Source organism: Sarcophilus harrisii, chromosome 1 (genome assembly GCF_902635505.1).
Source record: "Sarcophilus harrisii chromosome 1, mSarHar1.11, whole genome shotgun sequence".
NCBI classification, from domain to species: Eukaryota; Metazoa; Chordata; class Mammalia; order Dasyuromorphia; family Dasyuridae; genus Sarcophilus; species Sarcophilus harrisii.
In genome coordinates this window covers 466,613,387-466,631,879 of record NC_045426.1, presented here as the reverse complement: position 1 = coordinate 466,631,879, position 18,493 = coordinate 466,613,387, and the positions used below count along the sequence as shown (strand labels likewise).

General features: G+C 33.3%; 1 protein-coding gene across 4 annotated transcripts in view; it reads left to right on the top strand.

Moving 5' to 3' along the window:
• The window catches only part of TGS1 (trimethylguanosine synthase 1), a 53,670-nt gene that overhangs the window by 703 nt on the left and 34,474 nt on the right, over nt 1-18,493 (top strand). For 3 of the 4 annotated variants that reach the window (XR_004230947.1, XM_012541319.3, XM_012541318.3), the window contains exons 2-7: nt 4,782-4,849; nt 6,813-6,979; nt 7,520-8,348; nt 11,514-11,631; nt 14,643-14,729; nt 15,323-15,379. Coding sequence is in view for 3 of the 4 variants with exons in the window: in XM_012541318.3 (XP_012396772.1) it covers nt 4,782-4,849; nt 6,813-6,979; nt 7,520-8,348; nt 11,514-11,631; nt 14,643-14,729; nt 15,323-15,379 (1,326 nt within the window). In the remaining variant the exon portion in view is untranslated. The remainder of the gene's footprint in view (nt 1-4,781; nt 4,850-6,812; nt 6,980-7,519; nt 8,349-11,513; nt 11,632-14,642; nt 14,730-15,322; nt 15,380-18,493) is intronic. The other variant, XM_003759769.4, reaches the window with a different exon arrangement.

Below are 18,493 nucleotides of genomic sequence, written 5' to 3'. Positions count from 1 at the left end.
AGCTCCTCTGACAGGATGGTGGAAGAAATAAGCATTTTTAAAGCATGGAGAATTCTTTGAGTCTTAAACGCGACGTGTAATCCTGCCTTTGAGACAGCCACGCTTAAGCTGCTTCCCGGGAATATAATATACAACAAATCTATTATTATGATGATATAATCTTTATATCCTGACAGAAATTAATCTATGGAGCTTTAGAACGTATTATCTTAAAGGTGTTGACTTTGAACGGATAATATCATTCAGTCGTGTCCGACTCTCTGTGACCCCGTTTGGAGTTTTCTCGGCAAAAGTGGTTCCGGAGCTTGCCATTTCCTGCTCCTGCTCATTTTGGAGATGAGGAAGTTGATGCAAATAGGGTAAAGTGACTCGTAAGGGTCTTAGGTCATATTCGACCCAGGGTCTGCCTGGCACCATTCAGGTCACCTCCTCCTCTCCCCGCAACTGCCCGTAGCATTGAGAGGAGAACAAATTAGAAAAAGGGAAATGAAATATGTAATTACCTCATGGTTCGGACATCACGTATAAATGTATTTAGCGTTTAGCAATGGGAAACAGAAGTGGTGTCGTGTCTGTAAATGAGATTTCAAGAATTTTTAATGCTAGACTTTTTTAACCGTGTGATTTTAAAACTGAGATATGTTAAGGCTCAAAAGCTATCGAGTAAAGATTATAAGAAGTGTTTATATGGCACTTTTTGTTCTTCCTGAGTGCTACTAGCTACATGACCCTGGGCAAGGCACTTCAACCTGTTTGCTTCGGTTTCTTCATCTGCAAAATGATCTTGAGACATATTCATGTATCTTTGCTAAGAAAACCTCCAATAGAGTCATGAAGAGTCAAACACAACTGAACAACACCCTCGTCTTCTCTTCTCTTCATTTTAAAACCTCTTGACATCATCCCTACTCTTTTCTTTACTCCACTCTTTGAAAATGAATCCCTTAGCTAAAACCTACCCTCATCATCCTCTCTCTCTTCCATCTTCTCCATCAAATTGACCCTTTCTATCCTTTCCTCTCTCTCCTAGCATCTTATCTCCTTATCTATTGATTTCTATCCTTTAAACATGAAGTCTCTCATCCTTGAAAAAAGCAAAAAATAAATATTCAGTAGATTATTCATACCTTCCAGTAATAGTCCTAGTCTTATATCTCTTTGCACTTTCTTAGTCAAACCCCCAGGAAAACTTGTCTGTATTTGTTGCCTCTTGATTCCTCATCTGACTTTTTTCAACCTTTTATAGTATAGTTTCCAATTTCAGCTAATCTCTCCACATTTACCAATGATATTTCTTTGTCTCCTTTCAAATCCTGCTTCAGACATTTAACTAGCTTTGTGATCTTGTATTTATCATTTAACTTCTTGAAACCTCAATTTCCTCATCTGCAACATGGGGATAATAGTATCAGTTTCACAGGGTAGTTGTGAGGGTCAAATACGATATGTGAAGTACACTGCTAGCTTAAATACTAGCTAATTAACTACTTTGTAGTTCTTTTGAATTCTTTATATAGCTGCAGAAGTACATTTTATATGTTCTTCACACCATGTACTTTATATAGATATATATCTTCATATCCCTAGGATAGTGCTTGCCACTTGTAGGTACTTAATAAATTTTCTTGTTGATTAATTGCATTAAGAGTAAAGTGATGTGGGTTTGAACTTTGTTTTTGTCACTTAAACAGACACTTAGGCAAATCTGGTCCTCAGTTCCTTATTTATACAATGTAGAGGATTGCATTGGACTTCTGTTCTAAATCTTCAGCTTAAAGGGAAAAGAAACTAATTCTCAGAAGTCATGTACAAAGAATCTAATTTTGTTCATTAGAGAACTCTCAGATTAGGATCTGAGATTTAGTAAATCCCAGTGAGTTCCTTGAGACACATTGTGGCTAAATGATTTGTTTGGGTAACAAAGCTGGTCATAAATATCAGAGAAAGGCTTTGAACATCAGCTTCCCTCAATTCCCCTCTTTTCACTGAGCCAATATTGTATTTGTATCTCAAATCATACATCTAAATAAATATATAACCCTTTCAAAAATTCATGGCAATTAATGTTTATTAAATAGCTACTATGTATATACCTAATACTGTCGTAGTTCTATTCTGAGCATTTATACTCTATTGGGAAAATTAACAATTTTCTAAATTTAGCATTCTTCAGAGGCAAGCAAATGTAGAAATTACTACTTTTAGAAAAGATGTTAATTTCTTCCTCTCACTCAATGAATGCATATTTCACAATGAGTTTTATCAGTTTCATTTCTGAGATGAGATAGAGATATCACTAGCAGTTCAATCTGCTTCACTTGATATTTTGTTTTTATTATAATAATGCTGCTAATAATAATAATGCTAATGAGCAAATTGTTCTTTGCTCAAAATCTTTTTTAGAACCCCTCTTTAGGAATTGCCTTTACAATCTATGACTATCTTTTTTGAGTATCCTGGAAATGGCAGTTCTTTGTCCCTTTTCATTCAACAAAAAGTTGGCAGGAGTTGGAAAGCCCTCTAAGGGAAAACATCAGGTAGTTCAATCTTACTGAAGAACAAAGTAGCTGAGGGGAAGTAATGTATAAGAAAGGAGCAAGTTGGTACCAGATTCTGAAATTCTTTAATTGACCAACATAGGAATGTGGATTTTATGGCAAGGACAGTAAGAAGCTACTGGAGATTTTTTATCATGAGAGTATTATGTTTAGTTCTGTAATTTCAAAATATCAGTTTGGCAGCTGTGTAGTTAGACAATGGCCTGGAGGAGGTAGAAATGAGAAACAAAATGATGCAGAGTGATGTATCAGTTGGAGTATGTGGAAGACTTTTACCAGGTGATAAAACCTTCTAAAGATAAGTTTAAGCAAAATCTTTTTTTTTTTTTAATTTCTGGTTTTTCAATTTAAACTGTCAGCCAAAAAATTGTTTTTTCATAAGAATTGTTAAAAGCCAAAACATCATCTGAATCTATTATTTAAATGATCTCATTGACACTGGTGAAATTTCACAAGATGTTTTATAATCATTTTTTGAAAATTTAATGGCTAGATGTTTGTGCTATAGGCAAGTCCAAGTCTTGTGTACTTAGTAAAGATGGGTCCTGATTGCAAAAGTTGAGAAGTTGGGCAAAAAAAAAAAAAAATAAGCTAGAATATAAATATATTCTATTTGTCTATTATGAAAGTTCTAAAAGTCATTACATGAATATATTATCTCAGATATTACATAATTAAGGGGTAAAATATTCATTTTTGAAATTCATCTGTACTACTGTGTTGTCTTAGACAAACAAGTTAACCTCCATGGGTCTTAACCTTTACTACTTTTAAAATTAAGGGGTTAAATTAATTGACATTTGTGTCTCTTCCATTCTAAAATCTGCCCTTCATTATCTACTCTGGACTATATTCAAATACAATTTTTAGACATATCTACTATACCAAAAGTAAGTCCTTGTTAAGTAGAGTAACTGTTAGTTTGCCTCAGAGATGGGACTTTAACCCAAATTGCCTGTGAGTCTTCAGTGAGTTTTTCTAAAGACAAAAAAAAAAAAAAACTTGATTTATTAAAACTTTTTTCCCAAGTCAGTACAAATATTTTAATGATTGATTTCATTATATTTGGAGCCTAAACAAGTTATTTTAGTTGGAGAGTCCATTTGCTATTTTATAGATTGTATTTTGTAAATGGTTTTTGTTTGTGCTTGCTCCATCTGAATCCTTGTTTTACCACTTCAAGCAGTTTTGAAAACTTATTTGTTTATGTCTAAAAGATATTTAGAAGAACTTTTTCTTCCACCCTTCCCCTCAATGTATATTTGAAATTCCTGCTAAATTTTCTTTATTAAATTTTTAATGTTTCTTTTTCTTATCTTTTCATTTTTCTTAAACTCATCTGAGCCTCCTTTTATATAGAGCATCATCATTCTTCCAATTATTCAGGTTTATAACCTGGATCAAATCCTCCTTCATACAGCACTCTCACATCCTCATATACAATTAGTTACCAAATCAGAAGTAGAGTCCATCCAGTCTCTGTTTTATATTGCATACATTTAATTGCCAAAGGAATAATCCTAAATTTAACCCTTTCACTCTCCTTAAGAAGCTTCATTAGCAGCTTCCTATTGGCTCTAAGATACATGTTGTCAAGTTTAGTAGCCAGCCATTCACAATCTGGTATATTAGGCAGACTGTGCTGTTTGCTCTTTCCCTTACAGGATGAATGATCCATTACCATTTGCTACTGGTCAAAAAATAGTAAAGTAGGTCAGTGGAAGAAAATTGATAAGCAAGATTTGATTACACCCAAACACAATAACCCCAATGTTCTTTAACCTGAGAATATAAACTACTGGAGGTCTTTATGAGAAAAATTAGGAAAACTGGGAATCGGGTAGGGAGAGTGGGTAGATAAGGTTTAGACCAGTATTTTCTACTATATATTCCCTAGGTTCCAAATTAGTACTTGACTTTATAAAGGTAGCTTTTTGTTTTTTTTAATTAGTGGAAAATGGATAGAAGTAAATTTCCTAACTAGCTAAGGGAGATGATTCTTAGGCAAGGGATAAGGAAATCATACAAAGTGAAATAGATCATTTTGGTTAAATTCAGTTAAAAAGATTTTGCATGAACAAAATCAATGTTGTAGGTATTAAAAGGGAAACTGCAGGAGACAAAAAGTTTTGAACTACATCTTAAAAGCAAGTATTTCTCTGGATTTATAACTTTATTTTGTACAATAGCTATTAATATAGTTTTGTTTATCTTGTTTTACAGAGATCGAAAATTGTACTACTTAGGATTAAAGGGGTTCTATGTAAAAGACAATGATACCAGTAATACAGGTATGTATGTATATATGGCTTTAAGTTTTGCACATTAGCTATAGTTTACTTATATATGATTTTAACATCTATTGTGTGTTATTTTTCTGTGTATATGTAAATCTTTCTGTAAATTAGCAAGTGCTCCTCACAATGACTTCTCCGGAAAATGCTTCAGAAACAAATGAATTGGTTTTTTTCTGTTTTTGGAGCCCTGTTCCCTCCTCCCCCCCACCTTTATTTTCTCCCTCCCACCTCTGCCACTGCCCGCCCTCCTCCCCCTCACCCCCCACCCCAAGCCATTATATAGGCTGCAGTTATCCTCTTTTACCACTAGATGGAGTCTTTTGGTAAAGCAAAATTTACCACCCCTTAAAAATTGGAATGAACATCTGCAATTAACAAATATGTAGGTGCTTTTTGGTGATGAATTATGGTACAAATTAGCCACATGTGGGGTTATAAAAAATTGAATATGCAAGTACTACTTTTCAAGTTTATACTATTTTATAGTAGGCTTCTACTTTATGAGTTAAGGTAATGTATAGATGTAGATAAGCATAGATACAGATATGTACATATATTCGCATACATATATAAGTATGTATTTGTAAATTCTATATGAGGCAATATGGTATAATAGATGGAGGCCCTTGGACTGAGAGAGACTTTAGTTTAACTTCAATAGAATCAGACTTCAATCTTTTAATCACAGTTCCCTCTCTTAAGGGCACTAAGGAGTTCCTACACAGATAAAATGGACCAGAACTTTTTTTTTTAAATAGGTATACTTGTCATTTGAATAGAGATTGCAAACTGTTTATATGGAAAATATGTGTGAAAAAATTTAAAATTCTTTGCATCTACCACTAGAATAAATTACTAAGAATTGTTTGAAATAACTAAGTCACTAGTTGGAATTATTGTTATAAAATTTAATCTGTATGGAGAACCACACCAATTGTGAAAACTACTTTTATTTTATCTTTTACCTTTTTTATTATCTTTTTATCTTTATTTTATCTTTTAATTTTCCATATTGTTTCTTTAGAGCATGTCTAGATTCTCAATTCAAAGAAACAATAACTTCAGTAAACTTCAGAATTGTTATATTAATGTAAATTTAAACTATATAAACTTGAAGTCAAAATTATTTACTCTGTTAATAATGTTTAATACAACCTAAGAAGAAAGCATTCAACTTGAAATGGGAGACCACCCTCTGTTTGCTGCTTTAGACACTTAATCTGTAATACTAACCGAGTTGTATAACTTTTATCACCTTCAGTTTTCTCATCTATAAAATAGGGATGATAATAATAATAGCACTTACCTCACAAGGTTGTGTGAAAGGAAGTGTAAAGTTCTTTGAAAACTTTTTAAAAACTTGTAAATATAAACTATTATTATGAGTACATTTGAAAATGTATTGTATCTTCACACTGTCATTACAGTTGCTAATGTAATGTGTTATCACTGTCAGTCTTTTTCTTATTAATATATATATATAATGGCTTAAATGCAGTATGAAGTATTTTTTAATAAATAGAAATTGCTTGTTCCTGGAGATTTGAATAATTTAAGTGACCTTAGATATGATCTAGTCCAATGCTCATGTTATATATAAAGAAGTTTATGCCTAGATATTGTAACGTCCTCAGAGTCACACCATTAGTGGCAAATCCAACATTAAAGCCTCAGTTTCCTGGCATCCAAAGTCATACGATTGCATTCTTTCCACTAGACTATCTTCATAGTCTTATTTTCTCTAGATTTATTCATAAAAGATTTTATTTCCTGAGAATGAGTTGATAACTTAATAGCATTAAAAAAAAAATTGTGTGTAAAAATTCAAGTTGCTGGTGTGATCAAATCAGAGGCAGAGAATATGACTTGGAAGGTAGTTGTATAAGTGCACACAAGTAAATATATGTTCATTTATTTAATGTAACCACAAACTTTTTTTTTTTAATTGTATCTGTAGAACAAGCCACAGAAGAGAGGGAATATAATTCCCATGGGCTGGTAGAATCGGAGAACGGAAGTGCTTTGAGATCAGATGACATTGAACTAGATTCAGAAGCGGAACTTATGAGAAGTATGGGGCTACCCCTTCAGTTTGGAGGCCTGTCTGCTCACAAGAATTTTGAGGTAAATATTAGATTATTTCCTTTACTTGTAGTCATAAACATGAGGCACAGAATGGAATAGTGAATTTTCCCCAAGTCTTTTTATAAAGACTTATTAATTGCCTTCTTGTACAAGGCATTGTACTAAGCCCTGGGGAAGACAAGACAGTCACTACCTCTAAGGAATTTACAACTTAATGGAGAATACTACACACAAAAGGAACAAAAGGAAGCTGTGGTACCAAGAGATGGGAAGTCTAGAGGAATGCAGTTGGGTGTGAAATGAAATAGTTGTCTTAGAAAGGTTTTGAGAAGAAATCTCCAATCAAAGGGAAAGCTTTAGGAGTAGGAGTAGAGGGTCCTGATTAAGTGTGAGTTCCAGAGCTAAAATAATCTTTCAGGGTAAAAAAGGCTTTTTTAAAATTTTCATAATTTTACTTAAATTAAGCCCATAAGTAATTAGCAATGATTTTTATAATATAAAATGTCTTATTTATCATTTCTAAACAGAAACATGTTAAAAATGTCCATAATAAAATTGTCGTTTTTCTCTGTTATTTAGGTGTCCATGAATTCCAGAAATAAAAAAACTAAATTTAAAAAGAAAAAGAAAAAATCTCAAAAGAAATACACAGATGAAATTCTACAAGAATCCTGGAAAGAGATTCATGAAGATGATGACCACTTAATATCAGATGATGCATCTTTAGCCTTTGAGCAATATGAAGAGACTAAAACATGTGAACTTCAAAATGAGAAAGAAGTAGAAGACGGAAAATTATCTACTGAAAATGTATTGCCTCCAAAATTAGAGATTACAGAGAAATGGCAAAAGTATTGGAGTGAGTATGGAGAAGGATTGTTATGGCAGAGCTGGCAAGAAAATCACCCAGGTGAAATATTGTCTACTGAACCTTGGAATTCTCCCGAGACAAAGGAAAAATGGGAACAGCATTATAGTCATATTTACTGGTATTATTTGGAACAGTTTCAATATTGGGAAGGTCAAGGATGGACTTTCGATTGTTCACAAAGTTGTGATATGGATAATTGTATGTCCAAAATAGAAATGGATAAGAAAGATAATCGTAACATTACAAGGGGATCATTATTGGACTTAGTTTCGGTCACTAAAAAGAGTGAGGACATTTATAAAGAAAATACAAATGATAAGCATCATGAGGAAATACTTGATGGAATTAGCAACATAAATCTGAATTCAGTGGAATTAGAGAATGACAGCTTAAACTCAGCTGTAATTTGTGGTGATTACCAATGTCTGGGTGAAGTTAACAGTGAACAACGGAGCACTCTTTCCAATGAATGTGAGCCATGTGATGGATCAACTAAGAAAAGGAATTTGTCAGGAAATAAAAGTGCCAGCCAAGCAGGTCAGTGGATAATTAACTAAAAAGTAGATTTGTCAAATGAACACATGTAACAGAAGAATTGACCATGAAAATATTATGTAGTTTAAAAATGATAATTATTACTCTTTCTGAGAAACAATTTAATCCTTTAAAATTTTTTCATTGTTGTGTTAACCATTGTTTTTTCTTTTTTGACAGATTGAAATATATATTTTTAAATTTATTTAAAACTTAAATACAAACTGGAAAAGCAAAGAAATTGTCATGTACAGAGCAAAACATGAGAGAATTCAAAACATGAAACAATAAATTTCTGTTTCAAGAAAGCTTATATAATACTACATATTGTGTTCAGATCTTCCTGTCTTTTCCTTTGCATCCTTGAAGTATCATTTTTCATAAACTAAAACAAAGTTTGTAATGATTTCCTATTTCTACTTTTATCACTTTTAAGAAACAAATATGAAAGGTCCAGTTTATTGTAACCTAGGAATAATGCAATTTATGTATATCAATATTAGACCTCATGGTTGGGAGTTAAAATATAGAGATCTGGCCTTGAAGTACAAAAGACCTGGATTAAATTACCAATAATCTCTTACTAGCCACATCTAATAGCCTTTTGTCAATCTTTATCCTTGATCTCACAGTACTATATGACAACTGAAACATCTCCTAGACACTGTTTTCTCTCTAGGCTTTTATGATTCCTTTGGTTCTCCTTATTTGTCTGACTGTTTCTTCTCAGTCTCCTTTAGTTAGTGTTCTTCATTTATGTCACTGACACTTCACTGTGGCTATCACACTATTTTGGGCTCTCTTTTCATTGTATGCAATCTTCACATTGTTATATTGTCCATTGTTAAATCTTTTTGTTTCTATTTTCATAACATTTGTTGTATGCCCCCTTCTTTCCATTCACATAGCCACCACCATAGTTCAGGCCCTCATATGCTCTCACCTGAACTATTACAGTAGCTTTCTGAGTGATCTCCCTGCCATAAATCTTTTTAGTGCATCCTCTACTCTGTTACTAAGGTAGTTTTTCTAAAGCCGACCTATGTCTGACCATGTTACTTTTGTGCCTAGTAAGCTTCAGTAGCATGTAGTTACTAACAGAATTAAGTATTAAGTTCTCTTCTTGGCATTTTATTTGGTCTTTTTGATCTTCTGATGCTTTACATCTGTCCTGTATATATCTTGTATATGCCTAATTATTTTCAAATATTATTTAAGAATTATTTTAGAAGCTTCTTGAAGGCAGAGACTTGGTTTTGAAGGGTTTTTTTTAAATTTGTTTTAAACTCTATTTGTATCCACGGAATTTGGCATAATACCTGGCATTTAGTAAATACTTATTTTAAGTATTTTTTGATTGCCATTGGCTTTGTGACTTGAGGAAAGTCACTTGTTCCTGCGATTTTCTAAGATTGTAATTTGTACAATGGTTGCTGATATGATCTATTCAGTAGAAGAAATTGTCTCATTAAAAGTTCCCTATACCAATGAATTCATAGGTTCCCCCCTCCTAAAAAAAATCACGATCTATTAAATGGTGACCCTAAATTTCAAGTCAATTTGATGGGGGCACCAGAATCCCCTCCTTACTAGGAGGAGCCATTCAAGTAGGATTTTTAGGGTAGAAGGATAATAACATCTTGGCATAAAAATCTCATAATTAAAAATGAATAATTATGAGTAACTAAGTTCAAATCCTAGCTCATCAGCTTACCTCTTAATATGATTCTGAGGAAGTCACTTTATGTCTAGATGCCACAGGTATGAGGAAGTTGGACTGGGTGTCCTCCAAGACCCCTTTTGTAGTTCTTAATATGTGACCTGTTAATAATGTGCTGCCTATATCCAGTCACTAAAAATGATTCAGAACAAAATGTACAGCTTTCATGTTGGTTCTGTTATCGATGATAAGATTTTTATAATTCATACAGGAAGTGGAGGACTGACTTGGAAGAACTCAAAAAGGTAGCCTCTTAATTCTTAGCCATGCAAATTGATTTTAAAATATTTATGTTCTTGATTCAAGACACTTATCATAAAAACAGGTTGTCAGCCTTCTTACGTATGAGTATTTCCTAAAGAATTCATGATTACTTTTGATACCATTGGCAAGATGAAGGAAACAAGTAGAGGGAAGAGAAGAGGGATATTCTTGTCATAAAGATTGACATTGTCCTTTCAGCTGACAACGTCCTCAATGTAGAGAATTCTTAAAAACATCTGAATTCCCTGAGACCTAGCTTCAAGTGTTAAAGCTAGATTTAGTTTGGTGCCTTTGAACACAATTCTAATGTACCAAGAGTTTTTGCCCCCGACACCACTCCCAGAATGAACCTAGAGATGTTCACTGAACCTGAACATTCATTTTTGTGATTCCCAGATAGTATTGAGCAGTGGGAAAATCTGGTCTTTGATCTCACTTCTGTCCCTTCCTCTGTGTGTGACCATAGACAAGTAACATTGTTTCTGTGAACCTTGTTTTCCATCTATAAGATGGCAGCATATGTTGATTTTAAGGCTGCTGCCAGCTATAAACTATAAACTTGAATGTTGCTGCGAATTTTGCTAAGTACTTATTAAAAATTTGTTGACTGATCAGTGAATGGCTGAAGGAATCATTTACATCAGATATGGAAATTCTAAACAGCACCTTTTCCTCATTTTTCTCTTGCTTTTGTAATATAAAATTTCTAAAAAATTTACACTATTTTCTTACTATTAATGTATGATTTATTGCAGTGTGAGAAGAACACTGTGCCTATTGTCAAGATGAGTTGAAACACTAGCTGACTAACCTTAGGCAAGTCACTTTTGTGTGCCTCAGTTTCTTTATCTGTAAAATGGGAATAGTAATAGTACCTACCTTTTAGGGTTACAAGTATATAGTAAGCATCTAAAATAATTCCTTCTTTCAAGGAATTCTTTCCTAGCCTTCCTTAGTATTCTGGCATGCCATTCTCCTCTCTTATTTTGGTTAACTATCATGTGAATAAATTCCTTCTACTGCAGCACCTTGGTCAGCACCTTCTCTGTAACTTACAGTCTTAGGAAGTTATCTGGGGCACTGAAATGAAGTGACTGCAAGAAAGACACTGAACCATTTATATCGAGTTTGAAAATGACAGAAGAATTGTCAGAACAAGGGCTGAAAAATTTCTCTCTGTCTAGATTCACAGGAGACTTCTGGAACGAGTCCAAACAAAGAAGTGTCATATAGCAACAATAAGGATGGAGATGAGAGTGAGGAGGAGCCACCTGAATATAAACCAGCTAAACTGAAGAGAAGGTAAGCCTTTTCACCAAAAATACTTCCAGAATAATTGTCAATCAGAAAAGCATTAAATAAATACCATTGTGAACCTAATACCTTACTACTTCTATGTAGAAGTTTTAAAAGTTATAGTCTCTGTTTTAAGGAGTTATGTTGTAGTAGGAAGATAAGATTTATCTTCTGAAAGGAACCTTAGAGAAAATTCACTGTTCTTTGTGTATTATTTCATTTTAGAGATGAAGTGTTATATTTTTGGATAGTGTTATTTTTTCAGATAAAATTAATAAAAAGAAATGTACCTTCAACTTTAAGTATCACCTGATTGAATCTACATATTTTACCTATAAGGAACCAAAGTCCAAGAAGGTTGCAATATACATACTATTTCATACTAGTCTGTATAATGAAGAGGTCAAGAATAGTATGATTTATCCATTGCATATGTAAGTTCTATTGTCTAGAGCACTTTTTATGTACTAGGAGGGATACAAAGCTTAGAACACACACAGTTTCTCCTGTTACAAAGCTTCTAATCTAGTAGAGTGTTAAAACACACAGAACTATCTGTAATACAAAATATTGCACTGATACATTAGAAAAAGAATTACAGAACAGGAAGGCTATGTAATCTTAATGGGGGAAAATAGTGATTAAAGAATCAGAAAAGGCCTTAATGATGAAAGTAGTGGTTGAATTAGAGCTCTAAAATAGGGATAGTATTCAACAATCAAAAATAGAGGATGGGAAGGTGTTTGGGGTATTTTTACAATGAATTAAAAAAAAAATGTTATATGTTTTAAGAGGGACACCAAAAAGCAATCCAGATTTGTTAGAATATATAGAGTATGTAGATTACAAAGATTATTTTAGCAATATGATATAAATATTTAATGGAGTGGAGTAGAGGTAGAAATATCAATTAAATTATCTTTTTTTTTTTTTTTTTTTTTTTTAATAGCCTTTTATTTACAGGATATATACATGGGTAACTTTACAGCATTAACAATTGCCAAACCTCTTGTTCCAATTTTTCACCTCTTACCCCCCCACCCCCTCCCCTAGATGGCAGGATGACCATTAGATGTTAAATATATTAAAATATAACTTAGATACACAATAAGTATACATGACCAAAACATTATTTTGCTGTACAAAAAGAATCAGACTCTGAATTATTGTACAATTAGCTTGTGAAGGAAATCAAAAATGCAGGTGGGCATAAATATAGGGATTGGGAATTCAATGTAATGGTTTTTAGTCATCTCCCAGAGTTCTTTTTCTGGGTATAGCTAGTTCAGTTCATTACTGCTCCATTAGAAATGATTTGGTTGATCTTGTTGCTGAGGATGGCCTGATCCATCAGAACTGGTCATCATCTAGTATTGTTGTTGAAGTATATAATGATCTCCTGGTCCTGCTCATTTCACTCAGCATCAGTTCGTGTAAGTCTCTCCAGGCCTTTCTGAAATCATCCTGTTGGTCATTTCTTACAGAACAATAATATTCCATAATTTTCATATACCACAATTTATTCAGCCATTCTCCAACTGATGGACATCCATTCAGTTTCCAGTTTCTAGCCACTACAAAAAGGGCTGCCACAAACATTCGTGCACATACAGGTCCCTTTCCCTTCTTTATAATCTCTTTGGGATATAATCCCAGTAGTAACACTGCTGGATCAAAGGGTATGCACAGTTTGATAACTCAATTAAATTATCTTATAGTCTAGAGTGGAGAGTGCTGATAATGGAGACAAGAAATGAAGGGATAAAAAAAAATGGAATCCACAAATTTACTGATTAGATATGAAAAGAAAAGCAAGTTAATGATGGTATTATACAAAGGGAATTCCAAAGGAATTACATAGTAATAAGATCAGTTTCCTCCCTGTAAGGAGTGTTTTGTTTTACAAAGCATTTCATTTTACAATACATTAGTACCATTCAGTGCAGTAAATATAGAGCTAATATCAATCAGGGAAGATTAGTGTTCAAGTTCCCCTTCTGACACACACTACATATGTGACTCTTATGAGTCTCTTAAGGTCTCAGGCCTTATGCAACTCTTTAATACTATAAGTTGCAGAAAATATAAAAATCTGGGGGCAGATAGATAATGCAGCAGATAAAGTACTGGCCCTGGAGTCAGGAGGGTCTGAGTTCAAATCCAGCCTCAAATACTTAACACTTAGTAGCTATGTGATTCCAGGCAATTGCCTCACAAAAAAAGAAAGAAAATATAATAAGTCTGCTAGAGGAAACTAAATGTATTCATAGATATCTGTTTTGGTGTCATAATATCCTATACTGCATTTAAAGCTTTACAAAACTTTTCCTTTCTAACAGTTCTGTTGAGAAATGCAAGTACACAAAATGAAAGTATGATCTCTAAGTTACAGGTAAAGGAAACAAGCTCTGAGAAGCAAATTCATTTGCTTAGCATCATAGAGCTAGTAAGTTTCTGAGGTGAGATTCAGACCCAGGAATTCTGATTCAAAGTCCAATACTTTGTCCTTTGAACCATGCTGTCTCCAAAGTAATTACTAAACTAAAAGTTTCTTGAGTGCTTCTGATGGTTGAAGTTAATCAAGATCTTAAATTTCAGATAAATGGATTATTATTGTTATTCCTAGTTTTTACTGCTTTTAATCTTTTTTTCCCCCCTTGGCTTTTCTTCTCATGGGCTCATATGTGTAGATTTGAGTTGAGTTTTTTGTTTATTATTATTTTAGTATTTTTTGTTATTAAACTGATTTTTTATTTTTAAACAGAAAAAAAGTTGCTTTGAGGTATTATAAATGTTTCTTAGTGGTAACTTTTCCGTTAAAACATTGGGTAAAAATCTAGTGAAAGAAGAAACATTATATAGCTTTTGTATATATCTTGATATTAGTATTTTAAGTGATTTGTAAAGTCTTTGTAAATGCTAATTTATGTACTCCAAACTGTTAAAAAATAATGATGGAAATAATGGAGTTTGTCAGTCAATGTTAATGGAAAATGTTTCTCTTTTTATATTTGTAGCCATGAACTAGATATTGAGGAAAATCCAATTATGGACTTTGATGACAATGGCTCTCTCTTGGGATTCCAGCATGGTTCAGGACAAAAGTAATTTTTTACTTGTGATTTCTATATTCTATCTTTTAGAGTTTTCTGTCCATGTTTGATTGGTCAATATTAATATTTTTCCTTACATTTTAGACTTTGTGATTTAAACAGTGAATTCATTTAATGAAAATTGATGTGGATCTGAGACCTTCTCCTAAACAAGTTATAATTCTTTTTCTTGTCTGACTTTAATTTTGTGAGCTTGTCTTAGGAATTATCATAAGAAAGGTATTAGTAAGTTGAAGAATTCTCTTAACCTCAGATCCACTTGTTTAATACAGTATAAGAATGTGGACCTTTTCATACATTATTAATATAATCTTGTGTCTAAAGAGGAACTTCCAGGTCTTTAATGTATTTTGCCAATAATTCTTGTCCCTTTTTCTGATTATGACTGCTGTGCTGAAAAGTGTACCACTTTTAACCCTAGCATGCTTAGTCTTAATTTAGATCCTCTTGGAAAGCACTGAGCCATAATAGGAAAAAGAAATCTAAATTTTAGTCTTGTGCTTGAATATAGTGGTAATAGGTACTATTTATATGATGCTTTGAAGCCACAAATTTCTATAGTGAAAATATTTTCTTTGACACAGGAATTCCATTATAGGGGATGTATACTTTAAGAACTTGTTTAAAAAGTCTATTCAAAGGTATGTAACAGTCTTATTTTTAATTGAGAAAAAACAGAATCAATCTGTTGACAGACTGAGATATTATTGTAGTGTACAGACAGACACACACACACACACAATTTGGATTTAAGTCTCAGCTCCTCAATTTCTCAACTATGTGACCTTGACCTTGGGCAAATCATTTTCCTTTAGTAAGACTGAGGGAATTGAATTAAGTCATTTTTAAAGGTACTTTCTAGCTCATAACATTTTGTGGCTCTCTGAATAATTGTTTGATCATACACTTGATATCTTGAGCTTTATATTGACAACTCACCTATAACTTAGAAAATTATAATGTACTCAAGATGACATGAGAAATATAGAAATATGTAATGTAAAGTGTATAAAGAAACAAACAGAAGTTATAAGTGATTACAAGTATAAAGAATATGTACACAATTATGGGGATAAGGGAGAAAAGGGCAGAGAGGAATACAAAACGTTATTAACATAAGTTGTTAATAGAGATCCAATTAAAGTGTTTTAGTGTACATAGATGTAAATCTAAATTTGTGACAAACTACTTTAAATGTAATGCACTCATGTTGTGCATTAAATGTTTATTAAGCATGTTTTAAATGTGTCAAACTCGGCTAGTCATTGCAGATACAAAGAGAAAAACAAAACAGTACCCACCTTCAAGGAGCTTAGGTTCTGTAGCAGGAAAACAACCTGTACAAAAATATAAACACAAAATAAATTTAGAGTGATTTTGCATGGGGATTTGAACCTTTAGTATTTTTGGGTAATCTGATAGGCTTCATGTAAGGTGGTGCTTGGGCCAAGTACTTAGAGACCCTAAGCACTTTGTGATATGAGTTGAGTAGATATTTCTCCAGTATGGTGAAATAGTCAGTATGAATTTACTGAATAAGGCTTTTGCAAAGTCACACCTGTGGCATCTGGAATGTACAATATTCTATTTTTTTTTCCTTTGGGGGGGGGGGTTCTCTCAGCCTGAAAAATAAGCTAGAATCAGAGGAAGGATTTAAAAGTTAAAGGAGATAGTATTTTATTCTAGAGCCACTGCACCTTCTTCAGTTGGGGAATGATATGTCTTATACCTCTGTTTAGGAATATCAGTTTGGCAACCATATGTGGAGGGTGGATGGGAGAGGGGAGGATCTATTTTTACTTGTACTTTAAGGCGTTTCAAGAACTCTTTGAGATGTGGGTTTTTTTTTCTCATCTGTAAAATGTGGAAATAGACCTCAGATATCACTGAGGTAAATATAAATGTCCCATTTTTCTATTTAATTTCATTATAGAACTACAGATTCATTTATTCACTAAACATTTATTGATCACTCACTATGAACATAACTGCTGGGTGCTGAGGGAACTACAAAAGAAATTTAAGGCATTATCTCTGTCTCCTAGGAAACAACAATAAAATTGGGAAGACAGTATAAACACAAAGTGTTGAGTAGTATATGATTAGTGCCAAAAAGCAAGAGCAAGAAGTACTATTGGAGTTCATAAAAAAGGACCTTGTGAAGAAATACCTGGACCTTAAAGGATGGATAAGATTTGGATAGACAGAAGGAAGAGAAAAACTGACATTAAATGGAAGGTGAACATTTCCTTTGAGTCTCAGCTCAAATCCCACCTTCTGAGGCCTTTTTCTATCCCCCAGCTGCTAGTGCTTTCTTCTCTGGGATTATTTTCCATCTATTCTGTCTCTCTCCCCAAACCTCCTCTTTATTTACTGGCTCTTTTCTTGAATTTGTATGTACTTAGTTATTTACATGTCTCCTCTTTGGGATTATCTGCTCCATAAGGCAACATTTGGTTTTGTTTTGTTTTGTTTTGTTTTTTGGTTTTTTACCTTTCTTTGTATCAACAGTGCTTAACACAATGCCTTGCACACAGTAGGGCCTAATAAATACTTTTTGAGTGTAAACAAACATTTGTAGTACCTCAAGGATAAACTGTAAACTAAAGTTGGCATGTAAAGGCTCCTCTGCCATTACAACTTTTTTTCCAGACTCATATTACATAACTCTCTTTATATACTGTTTCATTTGAACTGGTCTATTTGGCATTCCATTTGTACAGGATGTCACCCATGCTAGCAGCATATCTCCTCATCTCTAGTTCATATCCTAATTTTTATAGGAAGCTTTTTTTCATTAATCTAGTTATGAGTACTAGAATAACCAGACGTACACATTATGAGTGTGTATGTGTGTGTGTATATATATATACACACACACACACACACATACACATACATATTATACGTTGTATTACCCAGCAAAATATAAGCTATTCAAAGGTAGGGACTGTTTTACTTTTTGTCTTTGTATCCACAATGTCACCATTTCTTTTGGATCATTGCCATGCCTTGTTCTCTTTGGAACTCAGCAAAAATGCATGTACATATGAGACAATATTTACTTACTTAGAGCATTCAGTTGCTTCTTTTGAAATGTGCTTATTTTATGCCTCAGGAAACATAGCTACAGAATTGCAGAGATCTTCTAATCCAGCTTTATTTAATAAGTAAAGTCTAGGAAAACTAAGTGGCTTGCCCAAGGCCATGTAGGTAGGATATGGCTAAGGTAGAAGGTAAGCCTGACTCCTCTGATGCCAAAACTAATGTTCTTTGCACGGTATTAGGCAGCCCTTTGGGGTGAATTTGTTCATTCTGTCATCTTCAGTCAATGAAGCTGCTAATCCATGTATAAAAAGTTTACCTGGTTCAGCCTTGGAGTCAGGAAGATCTGAGATCAAATTCATCCTCAGACACTTACTGTGTGTGATCCTGAGCAAATCACTTCACCTCTATTTGCCTTAATTTATGGAAGGAAATGGCAAATCACTCCAGCATCTTTTGCCAAGAAAATTCCATGGGTACTATGATCCATGGGCATCTTGAAGAGTTGGACACAACCAAACAACTAAATGAAAACAACCACAATTATTTCAAACAAAGTAAAATAGGAGTGATTATTTCATTTTAGAAGTAGATTCACAGCAGGGTTTACTTTAAATAAAAGCTGTCTTTCATTTAATATTTATTCATAGATCATTAACTCATACAGAGAGGTGAAAGAGTAGGAAAATCTAGAACTAAAGAATACAAAA